At 39.8% G+C, this 23,576-nt stretch overlaps 1 protein-coding gene across 1 annotated transcript; it reads right to left on the bottom strand.

Moving 5' to 3' along the window:
• Positions 1-487: 487 nt before the first annotated feature.
• Positions 488-22,566, bottom strand: dhrs11a (dehydrogenase/reductase 11a). Its single transcript, XM_080435743.1, has 7 exons — positions 22,298-22,566; positions 4,523-4,732; positions 3,233-3,327; positions 2,912-3,041; positions 2,246-2,338; positions 2,066-2,131; positions 488-1,849 (listed from the first exon to the last, which is right to left on the bottom strand). Exons 1-7 carry the CDS (start codon positions 22,427-22,429, stop codon positions 1,808-1,810), a joined length of 768 nt encoding a protein of 255 aa, XP_080291869.1. The 5' UTR covers positions 22,430-22,566; the 3' UTR covers positions 488-1,807.
• Positions 22,567-23,576: the final 1,010 nt, after the last annotated feature.

Below are 23,576 nucleotides of genomic sequence, written 5' to 3' on the forward strand. Positions count from 1 at the left end.
ACAGTAGCCAACACTTGGAACAATTGGAAGAATTCCACAAAACTAATTTATGTGATGATAACTTGCAATCCCACATACGTGTATTGATGAAAATGTTGTTTTTTTACTTACAAATCTGGACAGCTTAATAAGCCTGTTGATTCTAATGGTCGCCAACAAGTGGGATGTTACTTGCTTTCCACAACTTTTACTGTACAACCTACTATAAATGTTAAAAGATGATGGATGCTATTTATATCTGGCATATATTACAATATTACCTCTAATGTATTGCTTCAAAGGTAGTATGACTCCTCAGCCTATCTGCTTCTGGCCCAAGAGCAGATCTGTCAAACTCAAAACCTTTGCTAAGCGCTCCACCTTGTGGCCATCTTATGTTAGTTTGAGATGAGATGCAGTACTTGCATAAAGTACATGATTCAATTAACATTCACAGTGCACAATGTTGGAATACAGTTTCAACTACATTTTATACATGACTTAAGTCCAATTCTTAACTGACTAGTTTATTACAGTAGGTCAAATGCATTATACTATAATTAAAAAAGAAACTGTTGCAAAGAACAGGGTGTATCCAGTTTTTGAAATGGCCAGATTATGGTAAAAAATAAACAAACTAACAGAACATCACCAGGTTCTGTCTGCCTGCAAAACAAAAAGTTAAATAGAACACATACAGTACTAGCCACTCATCTTTGGCAATAACGTTTATTTGTTTATTAAGAGAAAGCTAATGTTTAAGTACACATTTGGAGAACATACGTATATATGTGCACTGAGTTAGTTAATTCCACTACACAATACCAATGTTTCCTTTTCATGCTTAATTTATACTCATACTCATCGTACGGCAAAGTATAAATGAGGCTTTATCCTGTATCCCTCCAAATGAAGCCAAAGTGCAAGATATCAGCATATCTCACATTACATGGGAAAGTCAGTGCAGTGGCAAAATACACCTGTCATCATGCTGTAACTTGTACGTATAGTTTCATTGATCCCTCACATGCATTTGGAGTTGTGAACCAGGCACATCCATACCCAGTAGTACCCATAAACACATTTGCAAGTACTGTAGGTGGTAAAATGGACATGACGCACATGGTTAGGTAGCTAAGCGTATAGTAGAGTCTATTGTTAAGGTTGTAAGTGTGAATCCACATCTACCTATAATTATGCTAAAATATTCATTTAAAAAAAACAATTGTCATTATCATCATAACAATTACTTTTACTTTCAAAAAGATATGCAATATGACCTACAAAAACAATTAACAAAACAAAACAAAGCGTCATGTGCAATCAATGGCATTTACTTCCCTCTGAAGTGATGGTCATGCAGATGACCACAGCTGCAGCCTTCTCCTTTACTCTGAAGGCTAATTTATACATTGCAGAACGCCCGTGTTTCATATGACAAAATCAACGTATTTCCAACCGACTTCTCTTCATCTGAAAATATGTTGTTTTTGTCATACGACAGTCATCTGACTAAGTATAAATTAGTCTCTAGTTTGCCACTGGCTATGTATTTTGTATTTATTTATTTTTCAACAAGGCTGATCAATACATCAAAGTCCAGGTTGCAGCATTCAGTAGTAATTGGGTGTGGTTAGGAGCCTTCACAGCCTTCCTCATGATAGGCTTTATACTCAGCCTCCTTGTGGCTCTGCCTCTCCTCGACCACGTCCACCCAACAAGCAGCAGAACTGTAGTTGATTTGTTTTTTGCCTCGCCCCGCTGAGGTCGCCACGGAGTCGCTGTGGTTACTCTCTGTCTGCTACTCCAACTGCTTCCTGCAGTGTCGCTAGGAAACCTGTTCCACTGGCCTCATCTGCACATCACCGATCTGATAATGAGCATAAAAAGTTGTTAACAAGAAAAATCAAACAATACTAACAATACACAGTAAAATCCTCAGTGTTCATTTATCTATTTGTAACTCTGAAAGTGTACAAATGTACATTTACAAATTTGTACATTCTCAGAGAGACTGACAGCAACAACGGCTGGAGAGAGAGAGAGAGAGAGAGAGAGAGAGAGAGAGAGAATAAGGGAGATGTACCTGGACATGAGGAGGGGCACTGAGGACATACGTGACTGCACTCGCTACGTCTTCTGCTTTCAAACACTATGGTGGGAGGAAGCAACAGTTAATAATAACAATAATAATAATCCTAAATTAGCATTTTCATAGAGTGTACACTCACTCTCTGACACCAAGTCAAAGCGCATGCTGACTTACTTTTATACTAGCATACACTGCAGCTGCTTTCTCTGGGTCGCTGTCGTGGTGCCGGAAAGCAAACTCAGTCTCCACTATTCCAGGTGATATACACTACAACAGAACAAATGCATTACCTGTGTTTACATGTAAACAATCACAGGTCCACACGCAATAGTGACAGTCCCACCTTTTTTGTGAGACTTAAGGCCTTACAGACTAAGGCGATGTCGGGGCGGCGATAAACCGAAATCACTTTAGTATGTTTGGTGTGTACACAGCCGTTGGTGGGATTAAGGCATCTGAGTGAGTCGTTCACCTGACTCTGAAGCACAATCAGTGTCGCCTGTCGATAACAGCGGGGGTAGAGCTCTGGTTGTGTGTATATGTCAGAGAGAGAGAGTTGGTTTAATGTCAAGAGATACGCAACAATCGTGTGTGTGTGTGTGTGTGTGTGTGTGTGTGTGTGTGTGTGTGTGTGTGTGTGTGTGTGTGTGTGTGTGTGTGTGTGTGTGTGTGTGTTTGTGTATGTAAGAGAGAGAGAGAGGGAGTGAGGAGTAGCGTGAAAATGCTCCACCCCTTTGTTTTTGTTCACAATGCTGATTGAGCTTCTGATTCTCGCAAGACTGCAGACTCTGTGCTATTGATAGTTATGGCATCCTGCATAGAATGCCTGTGAATAGTTACCGTGGCTCTGATGTGTGTCTTGGCTTCCCGTAGTTCTTGCCTTAGCCCCTCTGTCAACGCAGTCACAGCATATTTAGTGGCACAGTAGAAGTGCTCATCAGCACTTGGTACCATTCTATGCCCACCCATGCTACAAGAGGATAAAAGGGGAAAATGGTGAGCCCTAAACCATGCAAAACAGTTGCAGGACTAAAAGAAAATCCCTAGCTGAATGTTTCTCTTTCCCAAATTTGAGCAGACAGGTGTATGATCAGGTAACACAGGTTAATAATATACATTTGTTCTTGGGTTTGGAGCTACATTAGGACATGCATAACATACCTGTTAATATTGATGACATGGCCATCATCCACATTCCTCTCTTTCATTGATTTGTAGGCCTCACGTGTACAAATAGACAAGGCTAAGACATTCACCTGTAGGGGAATTATAGTAAAAATAGTTCAACAATTCCAGAACGTTAACTTGAATTATGATGTAAACAAAAGAATTGCAGGCACATTTGTTGTAGACATTCACCAGTAGGGGAATTACAGTAAACATAAAACAGCCTGGATGTTCCTCAATACCAGGCAGTTAACTTGAATTACAATGTAAACAAAAGAATAGTAAAAGTTTTTGTAGGTGTGTCAATAAAAAACAAAAGTTGACAGTTTTTATGAATTAGTGTTTTGAACCTATACCATATCTTTTTAATGGTTTCTTATTTATTGCTAAGTCACTTGTACGAATTAGAGACTGACTGAATTTGACAGGGTCACTCGGTCAGAGCATCTGAACCTGCTATTCCTACACAGCTTATGGCTTCTAAGCTGTTTCCATAGTGACACTGAGAGATGGCAGGTTAAAGCCAAAGTGGAGGTAAGGCAGGGGGTTATGACTAAACAAGGGCAGTGCACAGATTACACAAGCTAAAAATACACAGACTTACACATTCATAAGGGCTGCCATGACAACAGATGGGCAAGATTTTGAAATGGTCTTGAATGGGCAAATACTCAATGAATGAAACTGTCCCAAAGAAAGCCCCCACCCAGGAAAAGAGTGGGCCTCTGTAGCTTCTGTGAGAGGGAGGGTAGGAGTGTGTGTATATACATGCACATACGTGTACCTATGCGAGCTGCTTTCAGTCTTAACTCATTGAGTGCCATTAACGTGTTTCACGTGTTTTTACCGCTATGGCGCAACGTGCCAATGACGTGTGTGACGTGTTTTTGAAAAAATAGTAAAAAAAATAATATATATATATATATATATATTATTTTTTAATTTTTTGAAAAACATGTTCAGAACCCAAGATATCATTATCTGAAGATTTGCAACTCCATCCACTCAAAAAAACTCTGGCACTGGGACAACATAATATTGAAATAATTCTGGCAATTCTGGCACTCAATTGTACTACCTAGGAGTATGTAAAAGAACAAAAACGAATGAACAAAACAATTTTATTAGCTTACACGCTTACACTTCCATACCAACATAAACAGAGGCAGAATGCTGGTCTGTTATTGAGAACAGTGGTATGCTATCAGGAAATAACAGATCACAGAGGAATGCCGTGGCTGTTTAATGTTTCTAAATGGTTATCTTGTTGCGTTTGTGACTCACATCAATCATGTTCCTCCAGCCTTCTGTCTTGCCGCTGAGCAAGGGCTCATTGTGTGCCAGCCCAGCATTGTTGATGCACACATCCACACCCTGGTGCAACGTCTTAATGGCTGAGAACATGGACAAGATGTCCTCCTCATTGGACAGATCACACTTGTAGGGGATCAGTGTGCCACTGTAGCCTGCACTCTGACACTCTGCTGCCAGCTTCTGAAATCATTCAAGACATGAAAATGTCAAAACATTTTTATTTTGTTGCACCTGCAATGACAGTAAAGGGAATTGAATTGAAATCTAGCCATTCCATTTGCATTCTAGACTGTTTGCTACAGCACAAGCAGCCAAACGGTAGTGATATATTCCAGAATGAAAGCAGATTTGACAGGCTTACAACTGATAGAAAAGGGCTGGGACAGACTAACTTGCAGCAGCGAAATGAATGTACCACGATAAATAACACCATACCCATTGATGCACAGAGAAAGCATGAGGCCATGCACCCATGAAATCAATATGGGGATGTCTTTTTGTTTTCCGTTGTCTTTTTTCTTGTATTGCTGTATAAAATGTAAAATGGATGGATGTACATTGTACTCTGTCAATAAACAAATCTTAAAAAAAAAAAAAAAAAACAATATGGGGATAAACAGAGAAACTCTGACCAGCTACATTACAAAGCATAGAGCAAGTTGTTGAGGTGTTTAAAACAAACCTTTGTTATATAGGACCATAGAAAGGGAGAGTTTGAATTATGTGGCTGATAACTGAGCAAACTCCAACCAGGTCAGCTGGCTGTCCATGACCAAGGGATTGATGCAACATAACGTGCCCCCCTGCGAGGCACAGCTGCACCAATCAGATGATCAGTGAGGTGGATGATGATGGTGGAGCGTGGCTGCAGACTATAGCTCATACATGCACTGCCCGCCCATCCAGTAAACTGTTATGTCTTCAATGCCAACGTGAATGGAATCAATGTCCTGAATCTCTTGTGTTCTAAGCTGTTTAACAGGGATTATCCAAAGAGATGGCATTACCTGAGCTAAGCTGTCAAAACACCTCAACATTATATAAACATATATAAACACTTCAACAGACACTCTAGATAACACCCTTTCTAGTTGAAAACGGACATGTTTCCTTGAGGCCACTGCATTGACAGGAAGCTTAGGGATCAGCGGTCTGCTTACATCGAGTAGAGCCAAAGAATTTCAACTGGAGACTTTGTCTCCGCCCTGTCCAACCTCCCAAGAGGATGTTGGCATGGAATCTGGCGAGGGAAGTGACTGTGGGCATTACCGCAGTGCAGGCACCAAGCAAGTGAGTGGGTATACTGTAGATGGTATATCTCTACTGTGAAGCAACTATCAAGTTATTCTTGACCATAGGGAGAAATGAAAGGAAGAGGCAAGCTATCCTTTTGTGAGAAGGGAAGAGTTATCTAAACCTAAGAAGAGTACTATTGGTATGTGTATTGCTGAACCAGTCCAGTCTCGAGCAGAATCTGTGTGTGCATGTGTGCGTGAGGGTGGGTGTTTTTGTATGGCTGTTGGCACCAGCTATTAAGGTCTCTACCCTCATGCTGGCCACTCATGCAGCAATGTCACAATGGGATGCAATCCAGACCCACAACCATGCATGAAATAAAACAGCAACACAGATGCCAATTTATACCATAATATGTGTTTCACTCATTACAATGGAACGCTAATAAAAACATCACCTGTATTGTTTTTTTTAAAGATGTGCCTATCTTTTAGGTGAGCTTTAGAAAATCTAGTTTTCTCTTATCTTTGTCCAGATTTTTGTGAATTGGACAAATTACCTCAGATAACATGGTCCAGTAGGAACAACTCCAGTCAGTGTATCACTCAAGCTAGCATTTACCACCTTAAGGACATACAGTACGGTGTGATGAGTGATGAGTAGTAGTAGTGTGCAATACATGTCATACAAATTAAAATAGTCTATCGTATCCACATGCCTAACTCTAGTCTGGGGGTGGGGGGGGGGGGGGGCACACGAGAGAGAGACGCATGAACGTGCAGGTTTAATGTCAAGAGCCAGGCAGAAAGCACAGTGTGTGAGCGAGCGAGAGAGAAAGACACCTGGGGCAGGTTTCAGAGGAGTAGCGTGAAAATGCTCCATTTGTTGTTACGAAGCAATGCTTCTGAAACCCTTCTGGGTTGTCTTTACACTGCAGATGCTTGCACACTACTGACGTTATTTCTTCACAGGCAGGCACACAACAGCCGACTGTCTGTGCAGTGTGAACTCCCAACATTTGTCTGTAGTAGTCAGGTCACCGCAGTGTTGTGTGTAGGCCGGGGCCTTTACATTGAATTTAGACGTCACCACCAGATAGGCAGAAATCACTGATAATTAAGCTACACAAGACTACCTCTCTACAGTACTGGCTATAGTTACTATCCTCAAATGGAGAGAAGCTGCTTCGCCCTCCCACTCCCCGGATATGGACACATTAAAATGCAATCAAATCCAGTGTTCTTGTGGTGGGTTCTCCCTTTGTATTAGGCCCACACAGTCCTGTACTGCCAGTTGTGCTAATTCTGTGTCAAAGTTGCGAACCGATCAATTGTGCTGCCGATAAACATTAACGGTAACGCCCTCCAACTAAAGGCCATTGTGGCTTGTATGAAATCGGTTGTACCATCTGAGGATCAGAGAACAAATTCTATAAATCATGGTGCCATTTTTGAAATGTTTTGAGAAACCGACGACGACAACTAGCATTTCCCTTCCATTCTTTTTGTATTCACTTGTAAGTATGTATTTTGTTTCATTTATCTCTTTTCCTTTTAAATTTAAAGTCAAACAGTCTTTTTGGTGACACCACTGCCGACATCCCGGTCATTACAGTGTTTGTCAATACAGAACCTAACACTCAAAACGTAATGCTGGAGGTTCCTAGTGTTACACAGTATGCCTTTAAACCTTGTCCTTTATGGTCAGCTGCGTTTGTGCGTGAGGGTGGGTATGGGTGCTTGGAAGCCTATGCGTCAGTCATTCGAGTTGTGTTGGGATGTCTGGAAATGCTATTTGTTTTTTTTATCCTGGCTGTTCAGTAAAGTCACCTTTGAAAACAAAGAAAACAACATTGAGACATATGCATGTGCAGACAAGCAAGGACACAAACAACACATGCACTCGGCAGGCAGACGCATGCAGGCAGGCCAACAGTCACATTCATGCTTCTCTCTGAACCCCCTGCAGGGGTTTGTTATGTAAGGTCAACATAGCAGGAGACATCACTGCCCCTTCATCCCATTCATCTATAACTCATCCACTTGCATGGATTGTACGCAAAACAACAGTAGTGTCCTAGGCTAGAGATAACATTAAAGACACCACAAAGTGCTAATGGCTGACAGTCGTCAAGAGCCTGCTTCTGTTGACAGAGATCAATAGCACAGGGCTCCAGCCGCAAGCAGTAAGAGCTCTGAAATTAGATTTGTCTCAGTTTGACTGGTAAGGTGCCTCCGACAAAGATATTCTACTATGGGTCAGTGTGCCTCACTCATTCGATGATAGAACTATGCGCTGATGTGTAGCAAGGCTGAACGGGGTACCGTGTAGGAGGATAACCTATTTAAGGATTCCTGTCGTAATGCATTTTCATCCTCATTACGAGTGATTGCACAAAACAAAGCATGTGTAAACGGAGGGAGAGGAGGAGGATAGTGCACAAGTACTGTACAGACAGCGAAGACAGATAGAGAGAACAAAAACAGACAAACAGGAAAGATCTACTACTCAAGGAGATGCATCTACCATGTATATGAGAGCTACCCTGAGCACATTAATGATGAGCATAGGGTCAAGGATGACTGTTGACTCTATAAAAAGTTTACAACACAAGAGATGGGATGACTGCGTGATTACCTCTTCTTCACACAGTGAGAGACTGTCACTAAAAAGGTCTAAGGTTGACTCAGCCACGAAGTATTTATGGCATTTCCAGGCAAGTTAATCAAGACCTGGAGATAACAGAAATAACACCCCACTCATGGTTAGCAACTGCAGTAGGCTAAATAAGTCTAAGTCTTAAGTAGAGCATCCCAAGGCAGTTATGTATGTTAACAAGATAACTAACACATTTCAAAATAAAAGGACGAGTATTAGTACTCTACCATGCATATACAGAATGTACTGCAAGTACGATTTTAATAGTAGTTTACATTTATTTGAATAGAGCATTTACACTAAACAGCTTCTGTATGTTGTAAATATAATTTTTTTAATAATAACACAGTTAATATCAACAAAAGAAATGCACAGAAAACAGAGAGACGAACAATGATATATGTGCATGAGAATGCGTCAAATTAGAAAGATCTCTAATGGCAAGCAAATGCCAACTGATGTTTGGCTGGATTCTGGCACAAACATGATAAATCCTTTTATAATCCTGGTACAATAAAGGCAGGGCAGGCCCCCAGGTGTTGTGTAACAGACCAGGGACAACCAGTGTGGCAGGATTTTATCTTCCCAGTGACAGAATCCAGGTAGAGAGAAAAGAGAGAGCAGTGGTTACTATAAATAAAGATCTGCTGCCAGATGACCCCCCCCCCCCCCCCCCCCCCCCTCTCTCACGTGAAGAGCATTTACTCCAGATAGGAACCGTCTTTCTTTCACACATTTACGTGGGGCATCATATGAACGGGACCTAAAGAATTCCCGTTCCGTTGATGTTTGTTGGTGGTATAATATGAACTACTACTGCTAAAAAAGGGTAAAGGGTAATGTGAGGATTCTTTCTCATAAACCAGCATGTACCACATGCCTCCTCTGCCTCATGTGATCATGTTCATCTAAGCACCTGACACTATGCCGCAAGGCAAGGCAGTCAGTCAGTCACCCTGACGATCTGGCCATTACAACTCACCACCACAGACCTGAGGGTGGTTCAGCTGTCAGCCACAAGCCCTAATCCCTACTGAGGTTTTTATTTTTAAAAGTGAACTTTACTCTGAGACATCCGCTGGCCGGTTCATACTGGCTATGGATCTATTGTCAGGGGCAGACAACCCGAGCAAGTCCCATCTGTATAGAGTGCTTTTAGACGTTCATACTAAAGAGGCTTTCAAAAGAGGCAATTTACTACTCAGCATGTAGGCTAGTGTGGGTCTAAAATGTTTCCGATATCAAACAAGCATCCAGTGACAAATCCGATTTGTCTCTTGTTAGTGAGACAATCCCATTCACATTCTCTCCACTACCACCCACCTCCCTCCCCTATAAACTCGAACTTGTTGAACTCGACTCATCTCTATTCAGTTGATACAATACATTATACTGTATAGTATGCAACATTCTCTCTTCTCTGCAATACATTTGCATCTGCTCCCGCACACATACACACACACACACACACACACACACACGCACACGCACACACACACACACACACACACACACACACACACACACACACACACACACACACACACAGACACACACACACACACACACACACACACACACACACACACACACACACACACACACACACACTGACATTTAGTCAAGAACACAGTTTAGCCTACGTCATAAATTGATTTAACCATTAATTTCAACAAATGGAATACAGTTACACTGCCCTTGATGGATCCACTCTTAAGATGTTCCCTAATTTTAGCTAAGCAGCATGCTAAGCTATATCAGGGAACGCTATGAAACCCCCAGGGTGTACAAGAGCGGGCCTAAGCAATACATTGAATCAGATTAACTTGAGTCAGCAGACCTTAACTTGCCTTTGCCAGACTCTGATTTTTTACCAGCGCATAACAGGATCCTGGTTTTACCAAATGACTGGGATAGGGTGTGATGTCACAGGCCAAATGCCAATAGATACACATAGAGACACACGGGGACTACAAAATTCACGCCCACTTTTGAGACAGCGCCGCTACTCGAGGTCCGTTAGAACGATGAACTGCAGCTGCCAATGCATTCCCGATGAGAGGATATGAGAGTTAGCCTACTTTTAAAATTATCCTGCATTAACTGAAGACGATATTGATTTAAATAAAAATATGTTTCCAAATGTATGGAGTGTCTTTGTCAACATATCTTCTTGTTTTCTTAATAGTTGATGTGTTTCACATTTAATTTGCCACTTTAACGAGTTACCCATAATGCTAACACAGCAGAGGGTAGACAGCAGACGGGCATTTCAGTGACATCACTGTCTTTACGAGTGCCGAGCGCCGACCAGTGGCGTACCCACTGTAGAGGCAGGAGAGGCGGTCGCCTGCCCAACTAAGATCTCGCCTCCCCTAAAAAAAAACTAAAATAACCCGAAAATGTGTCATTGCGTGCTTAATGTCCTCAAAGTCACACATCCAACAAGCTTTGAACTGAGCAGATTGGACCTTCTGTTCCAGAGATAATGACCAAAACCTATTGAAAACGGCCACTTTCGCCAGTTTTCTGGGTATTGAAAACCTCAAGGGATGCGTCCGTGACGTATATACCATGCGATCACTTAAACTCTAGATCTCCGATTCTAGCGATTTTGACATACTGATGGAGTATATTATAGTATATTGTGGGTAGTATATCGAGATGAAAGATATGGGACATTAAAAAGGACAAATTAAACAAATGGCACAAATTATTAGAACACAAAAAAAATCGCTACAGCCTCAGTAGTTAACCAGTGAAATGACGGTATTGTACAATGCCTCTCATAGAGATTGCATTGAGAGCTGCAGTTCATCGTTCTAACGGACCCCGAGTGTCAAAAGTGGGCGTGGATTTGTAGGCCTTCCGCTTCCGGCCGTGTGTCTCTATGGGCCACGGTACATATGGGTATTTCGCCTACATTTGGAGGTGCGCCATCTTAGGAGGGTGAAGGTAATAGCAGTTTAAATGGCCAGGTGATTTATAATTTGTCCTAACGAAGATCCTACACACATCGAAAGGTTGTAATTTTTTGATAATAAAGAAGTCTGTACCATGGTTTTGTGTGCGGGCTATATCCTTTAAAACTATGTGACTTTTTTAACCCAGCACCCACTGTTGATGTGTATATAGTTAACACTTCATCATAAGTTTAAAAGGCCCGTCGATAGGAATCCACTCTAATTCAGCTGTCGTTAGCCTACATTTAAAATCATATACTGTAAATGAATATGATATTGATTTGAATAAAAGTATGTTTCCAAATATATAGTATCCTTTTTACATCTCAGTAGAAGATGATGTGTATTGAGATGACAGACGTTAAAAACGACAAACCAAACATATGGAAAGATTTATTAGACCACAAAACCAGTGAAAATTCTGTATTTTACAACGTACCTCATTGGGGATTGAGGATTGCATTGAGAACTGCGCTGTGTTTTGCCTTTACTTCAGAGTGGTGGCGCTGCCTCAAATGTAGGCAAAATACCCGGATGTCCCTGTGTCTGATAGATAATCAGAGTCTCACTAAAGACATGCATTGGTCAATGAGGAAGTTACTGGGTCCTTTGTTTCACTGCAATGTGTTTGGTGTTTGTTCCTTGGTGTTTTCAATGTTCTCTCTTCTGTGGGATCAAATGTGTAGGGATGATTATTATCATTATTGAATATTATATGAATGGGTTTCGTGGGGTCGTGCTTTATTAGCATACTCATAGGTCCTCCTGGCATACTAAACGAGGGCAAAGATAGAGATAGTCTAAAGCTCCTGAATGGACTTTTTTTTTTGGGGGGGGGGGGGATGCTTGACATGCACTGTTATTGAACAGAAGTGTTTTTTTAAGGATTTAACCAAGACCAGGGGACATGAGGAAGTATGAGGCCAACATGGCAGTAAAACTAACACCTTGAAGGTTTGTCAAGCACAAGCAAGCACAGCAGTGTGCTAGTGCACAGGAAAAGATTCATAAGGGTCACTGAGCTGTCTGGGCAGATCAGTATTACTGCATTGGTCTCAGGTGACCTAGAACTAAATGTAACAGTTACAAAATAAAAACAAATGATCAAATAAAATCATGAATACTGTATAGATTTTATGTCAGCAGCATGAATGGTGGTTATCAATTAAAGATTGTAGAATATACTCACTAGCCTAATGCTGTAATACGGGGTGATAGTGATACAATGAAATTCCTGCACATAATAAAAGTATGCAATATTCTGATTTGGTATATTTTGAGAGCAATCTGTCAGGTTTTCTTAACTGTGAATTCCCATATTAATAGGGGAATAATGAGATGACAATAGATTACAGGTCACAGACGAACACAATTTTGATCACTGTCACAATCCCTAACATCTCTCTTTAGGTCAGGGGTCTTCAACCTTTTCAGGCCAGGGACCCCCAAACTGATGGGTAGATGGAGCAGGGACCCCCTACCTCGTAGGGTAGGGGGGGCTACCACATATATTGTATATTTATGTATAAAATTGTGTTTTATATTGCCTGCTCCTACGCACCTGCCCCAGTAGGTGTGCAAAATAAAAATTATCTACAAAATATGTATAAACATACCATGTTATTGTGCATTGTGCCTCCATTTATCTGTTTGCTATGGATTCATGTTATGTTTAAAGACAATTTGACATTTTGGGGGAAAAAAGAAAAAAACGTTTTTGTTTTTTTTTCAAACAAAAATATTGTATAATCAAACAACAATTTCGCGGACCCCCTGCAGTACCTCCGCGGACCCCCTAGGAGTCGCGGACCCCCTGTTGAAGACCTCTGCTCTAGGTCGTCCTCAGACGAGCCCTCCATCGTCACTTCCAGTCATCTCGGTTCTCATACATCTGGCATACATTGGAGGTTTCCACGTATGTTAATGTGGGCGTCCTTGTGACCGGTGCCCGTGTGTTGGTTCCCACAGCACCAATTTGCTGTCAGGCAGCTCTTGATGTCTGGGCATGCTGTTTACAGACTAGTGCTAACACATTTCCTGGATAAAACTGCAAATGTACACAGTTATTGTATGGGATAAGCTGTTTAACCTAATAATCAATTCCCACATACACACACTACCGTATCACCTCTTCATTGATTTATTATTACAGAGGGTTGACATTTGAGTCACAAAAGGACATTTCTCAAGATCTTAGATCTTTAGAAAGGTCCTTGTGACCGAAATGTAGACTTTTGGAAATAAATCAATGCAGGAGTGATTCGAGTGTGCGGGAAATTTGATCTTTGGGGAATTTGATTCCCTGCACCACAGGGAGGGGCCAACACAGAACCAATAGCTATTTCACTTCCACCCATAGGGGCCACCACACATTCTACAAATGTCACTGTGTGATTTACAAACGTTCTCATGAGTCATGTGACAATGACATCGAACAGGGTTTTGATAACCCATACCTTTTATTTGTAATTGTATTCCCAAAATTGTGGGCGGGTCTTATTTCTTACAAAAAACACCATACTGTACATCATCAACGCAACATCTGTATATCATGAACGCAACATCCAGTCATACCCAAATTGGAATCGCATGTTGGGTGGCCTCTATAGAGCGTACCTCTAAAATCACTTTCACTTCTACCTATAGGGGGCGTGGGTGTGTGGCCCTAACCCTAACCTGTGTACATATATGTAATTGATATTTTTAAAAAAAAATAAGAAAAAAAAGAACCAAACTACTGCTTTGACAGGTTTCATATATCAGGAGAGGGTGTTATGTGTGGAAAGCTGATGCTATCGGGTGCAAAATCTGTGGGAAAATGGCTGATTATCAGATGGATGCATGTGTTTGTCAGCTCACACACAGCTCAAGTGGAAAGTCTACAGTCAGTAGAAAAGTGTTCTGCATGGTTGAGTCAAAAGGTCACTGAATAACCCATGAGGTGATTAGATGAGCTCAGGAGGAAATTGACACACCAAATTAAATACCTGCCGAGCATGTGCAAACAAAGCACAATTGTGATTTAATCACCGTTTGCCACACAACTCACAATATCATGACATTAATATAATGAGCACGCTGTTTCTTAAGATAATTAGCCTATATATTGTATAGGAAAGGCAAAGTTCGCTTTTGCCAGTTAAGATTAATAATGTTAAGTAAATATAATGTTGCTTAAGCCTATATCTTCTTCAAGTGACACCATCGTTCGATGGAGTATAACTTAAACTTAACACAGTATTGTCTACCAAGTAGAACTTGAGTTATTCAAATGAGTCCAACTCTCAGAAAGGAGATATGTTAGGAAATTTGATTCAAATGGGAGTCTTTGAATGGATGTCCACATCTGTGGTCAAAGCCCCACTCAAACTAAGCTCAGCAGTGAGTGCTCCATGACAGTGAAATTGCTTGTTTGTGTTAAGGTTCTTTTACAGTTCAGAGAAGGACAATGTGATGCTTTATTTAGACTTGCATTGCTTAAAAGTGATTGAACAGGCATTCTAACCACCCTGTCTTTGCCTCTCTTCCACCAGGGCTGATCATGACAGTCAAAATACAATCTGTACCTTATGGAGCACTTGTATTTACTTGTATGTGTACAGTAAACCAATTATATTAGTAAGTTGCAGAGCAAAGCATTGCATATGATATGACATGACATGAAAAGAGCAAATACAACTACAAGCCATTCAATATCGGGATACATATTGGTGATTATCTGTATCATATTGTATCGATATGATAGGCTCATATCACAATAATTTGGTTGTTTGTGATTTGGTTGTTTTTGTTTTGAATAAACTCCTTAATTTGTATTATGCTGAGCCCTACCCTACATACTGATAAAGTCCTCTGCAATGCAGATGGAGAAATAAGTGAGTCTGTGAAAGCTAGCTCCTGCCACTCTCAAAGCCCATATTTTACTTACTACTAGGCATGCAAACAAAATATCAATCTTCTTGTATGGTGGCTATGTCAAGGTATGTTATAACCACAATAAATAAACATAATAATTTTCTCTAGCATAAAGAAGTCTGACCGTACTGACTTCACTTGTCACAACATGCTCAGGGGGTTTTGCAAGAGTTAATGAGATGTTATGTGAATGCTACTTCGAAGAATCCATCCCTTCTTCATTCCAGAACATCCCCCTGGTGACCACGCGTCTCCCTCCAGCTCATTGTTTCTCTACTGCCTACTCCACAACCTCCAAGACAACGTCTGCTACCACTGCACCCCACTGAACTCACTGTCTGCTGTCAAAAAGGAAATGTCCTGACATTAAGGACAGACACAGTATGGCACTAGATACAGTATGTGTCTTGATTTTAGCTGTCTCAGCTACTATGGCTAAGAATATTGCTCTTAGAAGAACATATCCATGTAACTCATGAACTGTCCCAATGGAAAGAAATAAGCACCAAAGGGAAATCAAGAACAAATGCTTAGTGATGGACACTTGCAACCCCCACTAAGACCATGCCAAGTTTGGCACAACTATGCTAGTGGCCCAATGGACATGGCAGGGAGTTTACAATGATGGCTTTGTCCCCAGCTCAAACACAGACGACTTTCTGAGGCCTCACACAAGCGTTGAAGTCTGTCCCAGAAAGGGGGAGTTGAAAGCCTGGTACGCCGCACAATTGAATGTATTCCGTAGTTTAGCCAAACATTTAGCCAGCCAAAGCTAGCCTGTGGTTTTGGCTCATATCATTATGTACCCTGCCTCATTATGTGCAGAGTCAGTCAACCCATAATTAAGATATTTAACAACAAGAAATACAATATTGATTTTGAGGGCTGTGGCTACGAGTCTTACACAATGCAAGGACAGGGCTGAAACATGCTTGAGCAGTTAATTATTGATGGGCAGAGCCATGTGATCAGAGAATGAATGGACATGAGCTGAATCGTTTGCACAACTTATATAACGTGGGCTGTGTGTGTGTGTGTGTGTGTGTGTGTGTGTGTGTGTGTGTGTGTGTGTGTATGTGTGTGTGTGTGTGTGTGTGTGTGTGTGTGTGTGTGTGTGTGTGTGTGTGTGTGTGTGTGTGTGTGTGTGTGTGTGTGTGTGTGTGTGTGTGTGTGTGTGTGTGTGAGAGAGAAAGAGATACGGGGGAGTGGGAGGAAGTAGCTATGGGTGTGAGTGTGTTTATGTCAGTAAAACTTTAATCACAGTCAGGCTATATATGTCTTGTTATTGCTTTGGTTTCTGAAAACCAAAGATATTATGCTATCATTTCCAATGAACCTATTTAATGCACATGTCATGAATACACCCATTAGCTAAAGTTGGAACTGGCCTTTCAGCCAAAAACACATTGGACAATTTTCCCTGTTCTCACTGAAACTTCAGGAACATCACAGACAAAAGTTAAATCAGTCAGACAGATAAGATATTCCAAGATATTGTTCAAAGCACAACATCAACTTCAACATGTTTATGAGCTTTGAGGAACCCTGCTGATGTTCACTGACACCTATGATTATTACTAGACATTAATTTAACAATAGTGTGTAAAGTATGGAAAATCCAGCATGCAGTGTTCACAAAAGTATGTAAAAACAGGACAGGAACTATAGTGCGTTCATTACTGTTAGTCAATAGGATACACCGTAACAAAGACATAACAAATTTAAACGTGCAGGCAATAGGCTAATAGGCTACATCTTCTACCATGTTCTCCCAAACGTTTTTTTGTCACAAGGAATACATTGATATGTATTTGGCCACATACCCCCATCTGAAAATATTGTGTGCCATGGACCCCCATAAGAAGATTTGTATAAAAATACAGATTTGTATAAAAATACAGATTAATACAGATTTGTATAAAAATACAGATTTGTATAAAAATACAGATTTGTATAAAAATACAGATTTGTATAAAAATACAGATTTGTATAAAAGTACAATCAAAAACAGCAAATCTACAAGTTCACATCGCGTCACATCACGACACATTGTGAGCTTGCATTATATATATTTTTAATATCCGAAATATGAAAGTGTTAAACTGGTTAAAATGATTGCGATGCTATATTAGCTCATTTAGCTGAGACCCAGCACAAACGCTGAGTGGCACTCAATGGCCCTTGCCATGGGTTCTAATAGTAGTATAGGATACCGGCTGTGTTGGCTTTATAACATTAGCATCCTGAGATCAAGGACATATCTAAGGCAGTGATATGCAACCTTTTGTAACAACTTAAAACCTAATATACTTAATTTACCGGGGACCCCAGTGGTCTATACTTGCCTGGTCCCCTCCTTTTTTCTCCTTACACCAAACATATTCACTGAAAATAGCCGATCTGTAAGCTCCCAATGCGTTGAGGCACCTATCAATAGATTGGCAATGGTCGTTAAATATTCGCCCTTCATTATGACTTGCCAATAGGGAAGCTAGGGTTAATGTGTTTAATTTCAAGGACCCCCAGATCTCTGGGACCGCAATCTACACTGTAAAAGGGTTAATTTGACTCTGTTTATTGTTGGATTATTATATGACATTTATAAGAGTTTACAAGACACTTGTTAACAGTTCATATACTGCTTAAGAACATTAATTCAAGCCCTTATGAGTTTCTTAAAATTGTTTAAAATAGGACACATTTATTCAATGTCCCTAACTTACCTATTATGTAATTGTTCAACCCTTAAGATACTTTATTATGCATTTATTAACAGTTAACTATGAACTTATTAACCGTTTAACTAGAATTTTTGCATCTATCTGGTCTGAAGTGGGAACAATGCCTTATTAAGGTTAATAAATCATTCATTATGCACTTATCAACAGCTTCACTATAGTGTTTTTGCATCTATCTGGTCTAAAGTGGTAACAATGCTTTACAATACACCCTTTCTAGGCAAGGTAACTGTAGTGTTGTTATGCCTGTAGAGGTGTCATGCCTGTTTCCTGTTCCGGTTCCTTTCCCATAGCTTCATTTGATTGGCTGATTTGATTGGTTCATTTGATTGATTGCAGTTGAGCCAATCATACAAAGCTATGGGAAAATAAACCGGAACAGGAAATGCATATTTTAAAAAAAAGATTTATTAACCTTAATAAAGCATTGTTCCCCACTTTAGACCAGGTAGATGCAAAATGCATAGTTAACTGTTAATAAGTGCATAATAAATGATTGGTTAATAAAGTATTTGTTAACCTTAATAAGGTATTGTTGCCACTTTAGACCCGGTAGATGCAAAAAGCATACTGTAGTTAACTGTCAATATGTGCATAATAGGCTCTGCGGGTTTCCAGAAGCTGGCATATACATTTCCTGTTCCAGTTAATTTTCCCATAGCTCCATATGTTGACTAGGCTGCAATCAATCAAATTAACCAATTAAATCAGTCAATCAAACCAGGAACAGGAAATAGGTATGCCATCTTCCAGAAACCCGGGACTACAGTTATGCGCAGGGCCTATACAGGATTTAATAACCTTGATGTTAATAAACATCTTATAAGTGCCTTATTAACTGTTAATTAATGCCTATTCAGGTTTAATAATATACCAATAAGTGTATTAACAATGCTATTATAAACATTAACATAGCTTTTATTGACAAATAATAAGGTTAATAAGCATCTTATAAGGACTTATAAGTATCTTATTAATGGTTCATTAATGCTTGATAATAGGATGTTCGTTTGAAGTCCTTTCCTAAACAACTTTTGAATCTGCTAGGTACAAAGTATGTGCATCTCCCTCTGGTTGAATAACTGTACACTAACCTTAGAGAAGTAATTGACTTAAGTCTTTAGATGGTACCAGATTTATAATCCTGTGGACCATACACAATTTAATATGAGACTCTCTCCTCCACTCTGAGCCACTTGAGGCTAATACAATGGCTATCTAATTTATTTTGTCTACTCTGTAGCTTCTTTTTAAAGATTTTTGGGAGGGATGCTAGTGTGTGCAGGCGTAATAAAAATGTAATTGAACAAGTGCCACAGCGAATATTTAGGGCACTTCTATCTATATAAAAGTGGATGTCCAAGCTAAATTGTATTTTTGATAGTAAGTACTGCAGCCCAAGTAAGTAACTTCTTCATTGGCTTAAACTTCAAAGTCACCTATAATACTCTGAACCCAGAGAACTTATTTATTTTTGCATTAGACCCAAAGAGTATCGACTCTCTTTAGCAAGAGAGACAACTTATTGTCCGATAATCAAGTGCAGATTTTGTGGAATTCTGCTCTAAATATTTTCTCTACTACTAATGTATCGTGCTGAGAGACTTTAGGAGAGTTAAATCATCAGCGAAAAGGAACAGGTTACAATCACAGGCCGACTTCATGACATTAACCAAGGAAAAGAGGACCGAAAATACTCCCTTGAGGGACCCTGTATTAGTGGTTGAGGTGAGGACATGGTGCCATTCACATCCACCACTTGTTCTCTGCCCCAAAGATAAGACCTAACCCACTGTTAACACCCTATCTTTCCTAGTGATGAAAGCAACATTTTCTATTTCTATCTCAGCATCATTGATGGAGCTTTCAAGAGAGACATATAGCTTGGGTGCTATGCTTGATTATAGTTTATCTTATGAATAAGACTTCTTATATTGAGGTGAAGTGCTACTGCCAGAGGCGCTGAAAATCCACAGAAAGGAAAGCATACAGTAGGCCTATATCCCGCCTCCCCCACTTCAGTTTTAACTTTGCAGTCATGTAAATAAGTCCTGTATACCAAATTAGTGGAAGCCTATCTAACATGTTGTTTAGAATAAATGGAAATTCGAAAATAGATATTAAAGATATCTAAATATACTTTTGCGAAAAATGCCAGAGGACAAACCTGAAGCAATGGTTTCTGTTTAGTCTGACATCACACGCCCATTTATGGAGATCAGCTCAACAGTAACAGGATAGGTGGGCACAAGGTGTTAAATTGGCTATTTTTCCCCAAAATGTTAAAATTTTATATTGGGAAAAAGTAAAGTATAGGCCTACATGATTAGAAAATGCTTAAACGTTCGACAATTAACGTCTAATATTTCTACAATTGCTACAAAACCTGTATATCCAGACATTTTGGGGCAAAAACAAGAAGTTGAAGGATAAAATTAAGTCTGATAATGATGTAGCATACATGTTCACATCATGTATTCTTTACATTACTTACGAGCATTATTCAATTTTGTATTTATTTTTTACATTTTGTACAAAATTTTACATGGTGCCCCGATTTCCCTAGTGCCCACCTATCCTGTATGCAGATCAACGACGTCATAGCAAAAAATATTATGCCCAAATCGCCAAATATGAGAGAGAGAGAGAGAGAGAGAGAGAGAGAGAGAGAGAGAGAGAGAGAGAGAGAGAGAGAGCTCTCAATCAGTGCCGGTACCAGACAGTGGGTATGTCATGGGATCATGAACAACTGAATGTCACGAAGCAACGCGTTGTCAGCTCAATTAACTCGTTAACGCATACGATTACATATGATATTACATATGATTTTTATTACTGGAGGTTGGGAGGTGTTTTTATTCCAAACGTATGCATTGATGGCAAAGTGCCAGTTGCATCGACAGCTGTGCAAAGTGAGACAATTAAACTCCAGCCCAGTTTATGTGCAAAGTTAGCCTTGGATCAGACTATCATATCCTAGTTGTATTTGATCGAGTCTGACTTTTACTTTCGTATCTATGATGATATCGTATCTACGATATGCAAATGTCAGAATCGATCAAATGCATCTATATGATCCAAGGTTTCATATTTGTATTATATAAAAGTAAACAATAAGTTGATATTTGCAGGAACCAATTGTCTAGAATAATATGAATTTCAACCTCTAACAGCCTGTTAGAGGTTGGGTTACAGCATAATGTCCATGATGCCCTTGATGTCAGGATACTTTGTAACATTTACTAGGATACTGTCCCATTTCTTTAGATGCCGCTTCACCAAAACCCAGAAGTCTTTTATAGCCCAGTAACTTTGTCTATAACATAAGCAGTACGTGTTTATTATTAATTTCACTTCATGTGTGCAGCATAATTTACCATTTTAATTTAAACCAAAAAATCCCTAGAGTAGGAATAAAATGGGAATAAAATGTTTACAACAGTTAAGCTACAATTACTATTAGTCCCACTATTAGGCAAAGCTGTTGATGAGCTAATGTTAGCAGTTAGCTATCCTATCCAGCTTGTTACCAAAGTGATACTGAATGCTGCTCGCATACAGTGGTGTAAAGTAACTAAGTACATTTACTCAAGTACTGTAATTAAGCACAATATTATTGAGGTATTTTTACTTTACTGGAGTGTTTCCAATTTTCAGTACTTTTACTTCTACTCCACTACATCTCAGAAGCAAATATTGTACTTTTACTCCACTACAATTATTTAGTCACTATTTTTGATTATTATACAAAACATATATTAACCACTTCAGCCATTTGAAAATGTCAGATCTACAAGCTCACAATGCGTCACGATGCGACGCATTGTGAGCTTGAAGGTCTGCCATTTTCAAAAGTTTTTTATACAATTTTGAGGTATTTGTACTTTACTTGAGTATTTCCAATTTCCAATACTTTTACTTCTACTCCACTACATCTCAGAGGCAAATATTGTACTTTTACTCCACTACAATTATTTGAAAACTTTAGTTATAGTTACTTTTCAGATATAAATTATGATATAATGAAACACACATTAACCACTTTAACCCTATTTTATACATAGGCTATTTGAAAATATTTAGTACTTTTTTTTTTTATGCCAATACTTTTGTACTTTTACTCATGTAAATTTTGAATTCTGGACTTTTACATGTAACAGGGTATTTTTATATTGCAGTATTGGTACTTTTACTTAAGTAAATAATTTGAGTACTTTTTCCACCACTGGACTCACCTCTATCTTGTCCACGCTCCTGCCACAGCCGACCACCCTCATGCCTTGCTGGACGAGAGCCCGAGCAACAGCCGCCCCGATGCCCACCGAGGCTCCTGTCACCAGAGCCACTCTGCCTTTCCATCGCTCCATCTCCAGGTTGTTCTTCTTTTCCAGCGGTATATCGTAGAGGGAAGCCCTTTAGATGTACGAATAATTGGTCACAATCTTTGCTAAACTGTATAACGCGATTTGGGGGCGGGATGGATGGATGTACTCTACTTCTGCCCTCCCTGCCCGAGTCTGCCTTTGCTCAGTGTTGCCATATTTTGTGAGAGAAATAAGCAACTAGGTCTACGAAAACAAGCCAAAAAGAAGTGATTAGGCTATGGCTATTTGAAAATAGCCACATGAGCACTTTAAACCTATACATTGGCCATTTGAAAATAGCCGATCTACAAGCTCACAACGCCTCGCGATGAGACGCATTGTGAGCTTGTAGATCTACTATTTTAATCTTGAAATAAAATGTGGAATATTTGGAATCTTTTTAAAACATTCTAACACTACAATTCTGGTACGGGGCTCCGGGGGGGGGGGGAGGGTTAGGGACAAATAATACATATACATTTGGGGGTCCTTGACATGAGAACCACGCGTTAAAATAAACAAAAAATTGTGACACAAGCCCAAATAAGCAACTACACTTTAGAAACAAGCCAAAAAACCACAACCACCAATACTTACAAGCAACTTTACAGAAAAAGAAGCCCAAAGTCGCTTATAATAAGCGGACATGGCAACACTACCTTCGCTGCGTCCAGGAACCAGCAGCACTGCGCGGAAGGGCCACCAGGGCCAATCCATGCGCTCGGGATGAAATATTATAAACAGCAACCTATACGTTTCCAATGTTTGGCCAACATCCTCCCACTTTAGCCCTCTAGTGTGCAGGGTTGCCAGTATCTGCGAGAGAAATAAGCAACCAAGTCTATGAAAACAAGCCCAAAAGAAGCCACTAGGTTACGGCTTTTTGAAAATAACCAATTTGTGAGCTTGTAGATCTATTTTCAAGAAAAGAAAAAATCGTAAACAATAGGTAATTTTGGAACATTTAACACAAATTCCTGGCACAAAAATATTTTCAGATGGGGGTGATATGTACTTGTCCGGCACACACCCGGTGTTTGTGGACAAATACATATAATAATATGGGGGTCGATGCCATAATGTTTGAGAAACACTGGTTTAAACATTAAGGAAACAAGCCCAAATAAGAAACTACACTTTAGAAACAAGC

This window comes from Gymnoscopelus braueri (assembly GCF_963280865.1).
Source record: "Gymnoscopelus braueri genome assembly, chromosome: 8".
In the NCBI taxonomy this organism is placed as follows: Eukaryota; Metazoa; Chordata; class Actinopteri; order Myctophiformes; family Myctophidae; genus Gymnoscopelus; species Gymnoscopelus braueri.

What these genes read in the sequence shown, in the direction of transcription:
- dhrs11a (XM_080435743.1), bottom strand. Translation starts at nt 22,429, where the DNA reads ATGGAGCGATGGAAAGGCAGAGTGGCTCTGGTGACAGGAGCCTCGGTG. An exon ending in AGACACACATCAGAGCCACG is followed by an intron (nt 2,339 to 2,911) that starts GTAACTATTCAC and finishes GTTCTGTTGTAG; the next exon opens with TGTATATCACCTGGAATAGT. An exon ending in CAGTGTATGCTAGTATAAAA is followed by an intron (nt 2,132 to 2,245) that starts GTAAGTCAGCAT and finishes CTCCCACCATAG; the next exon opens with TGTTTGAAAGCAGAAGACGT.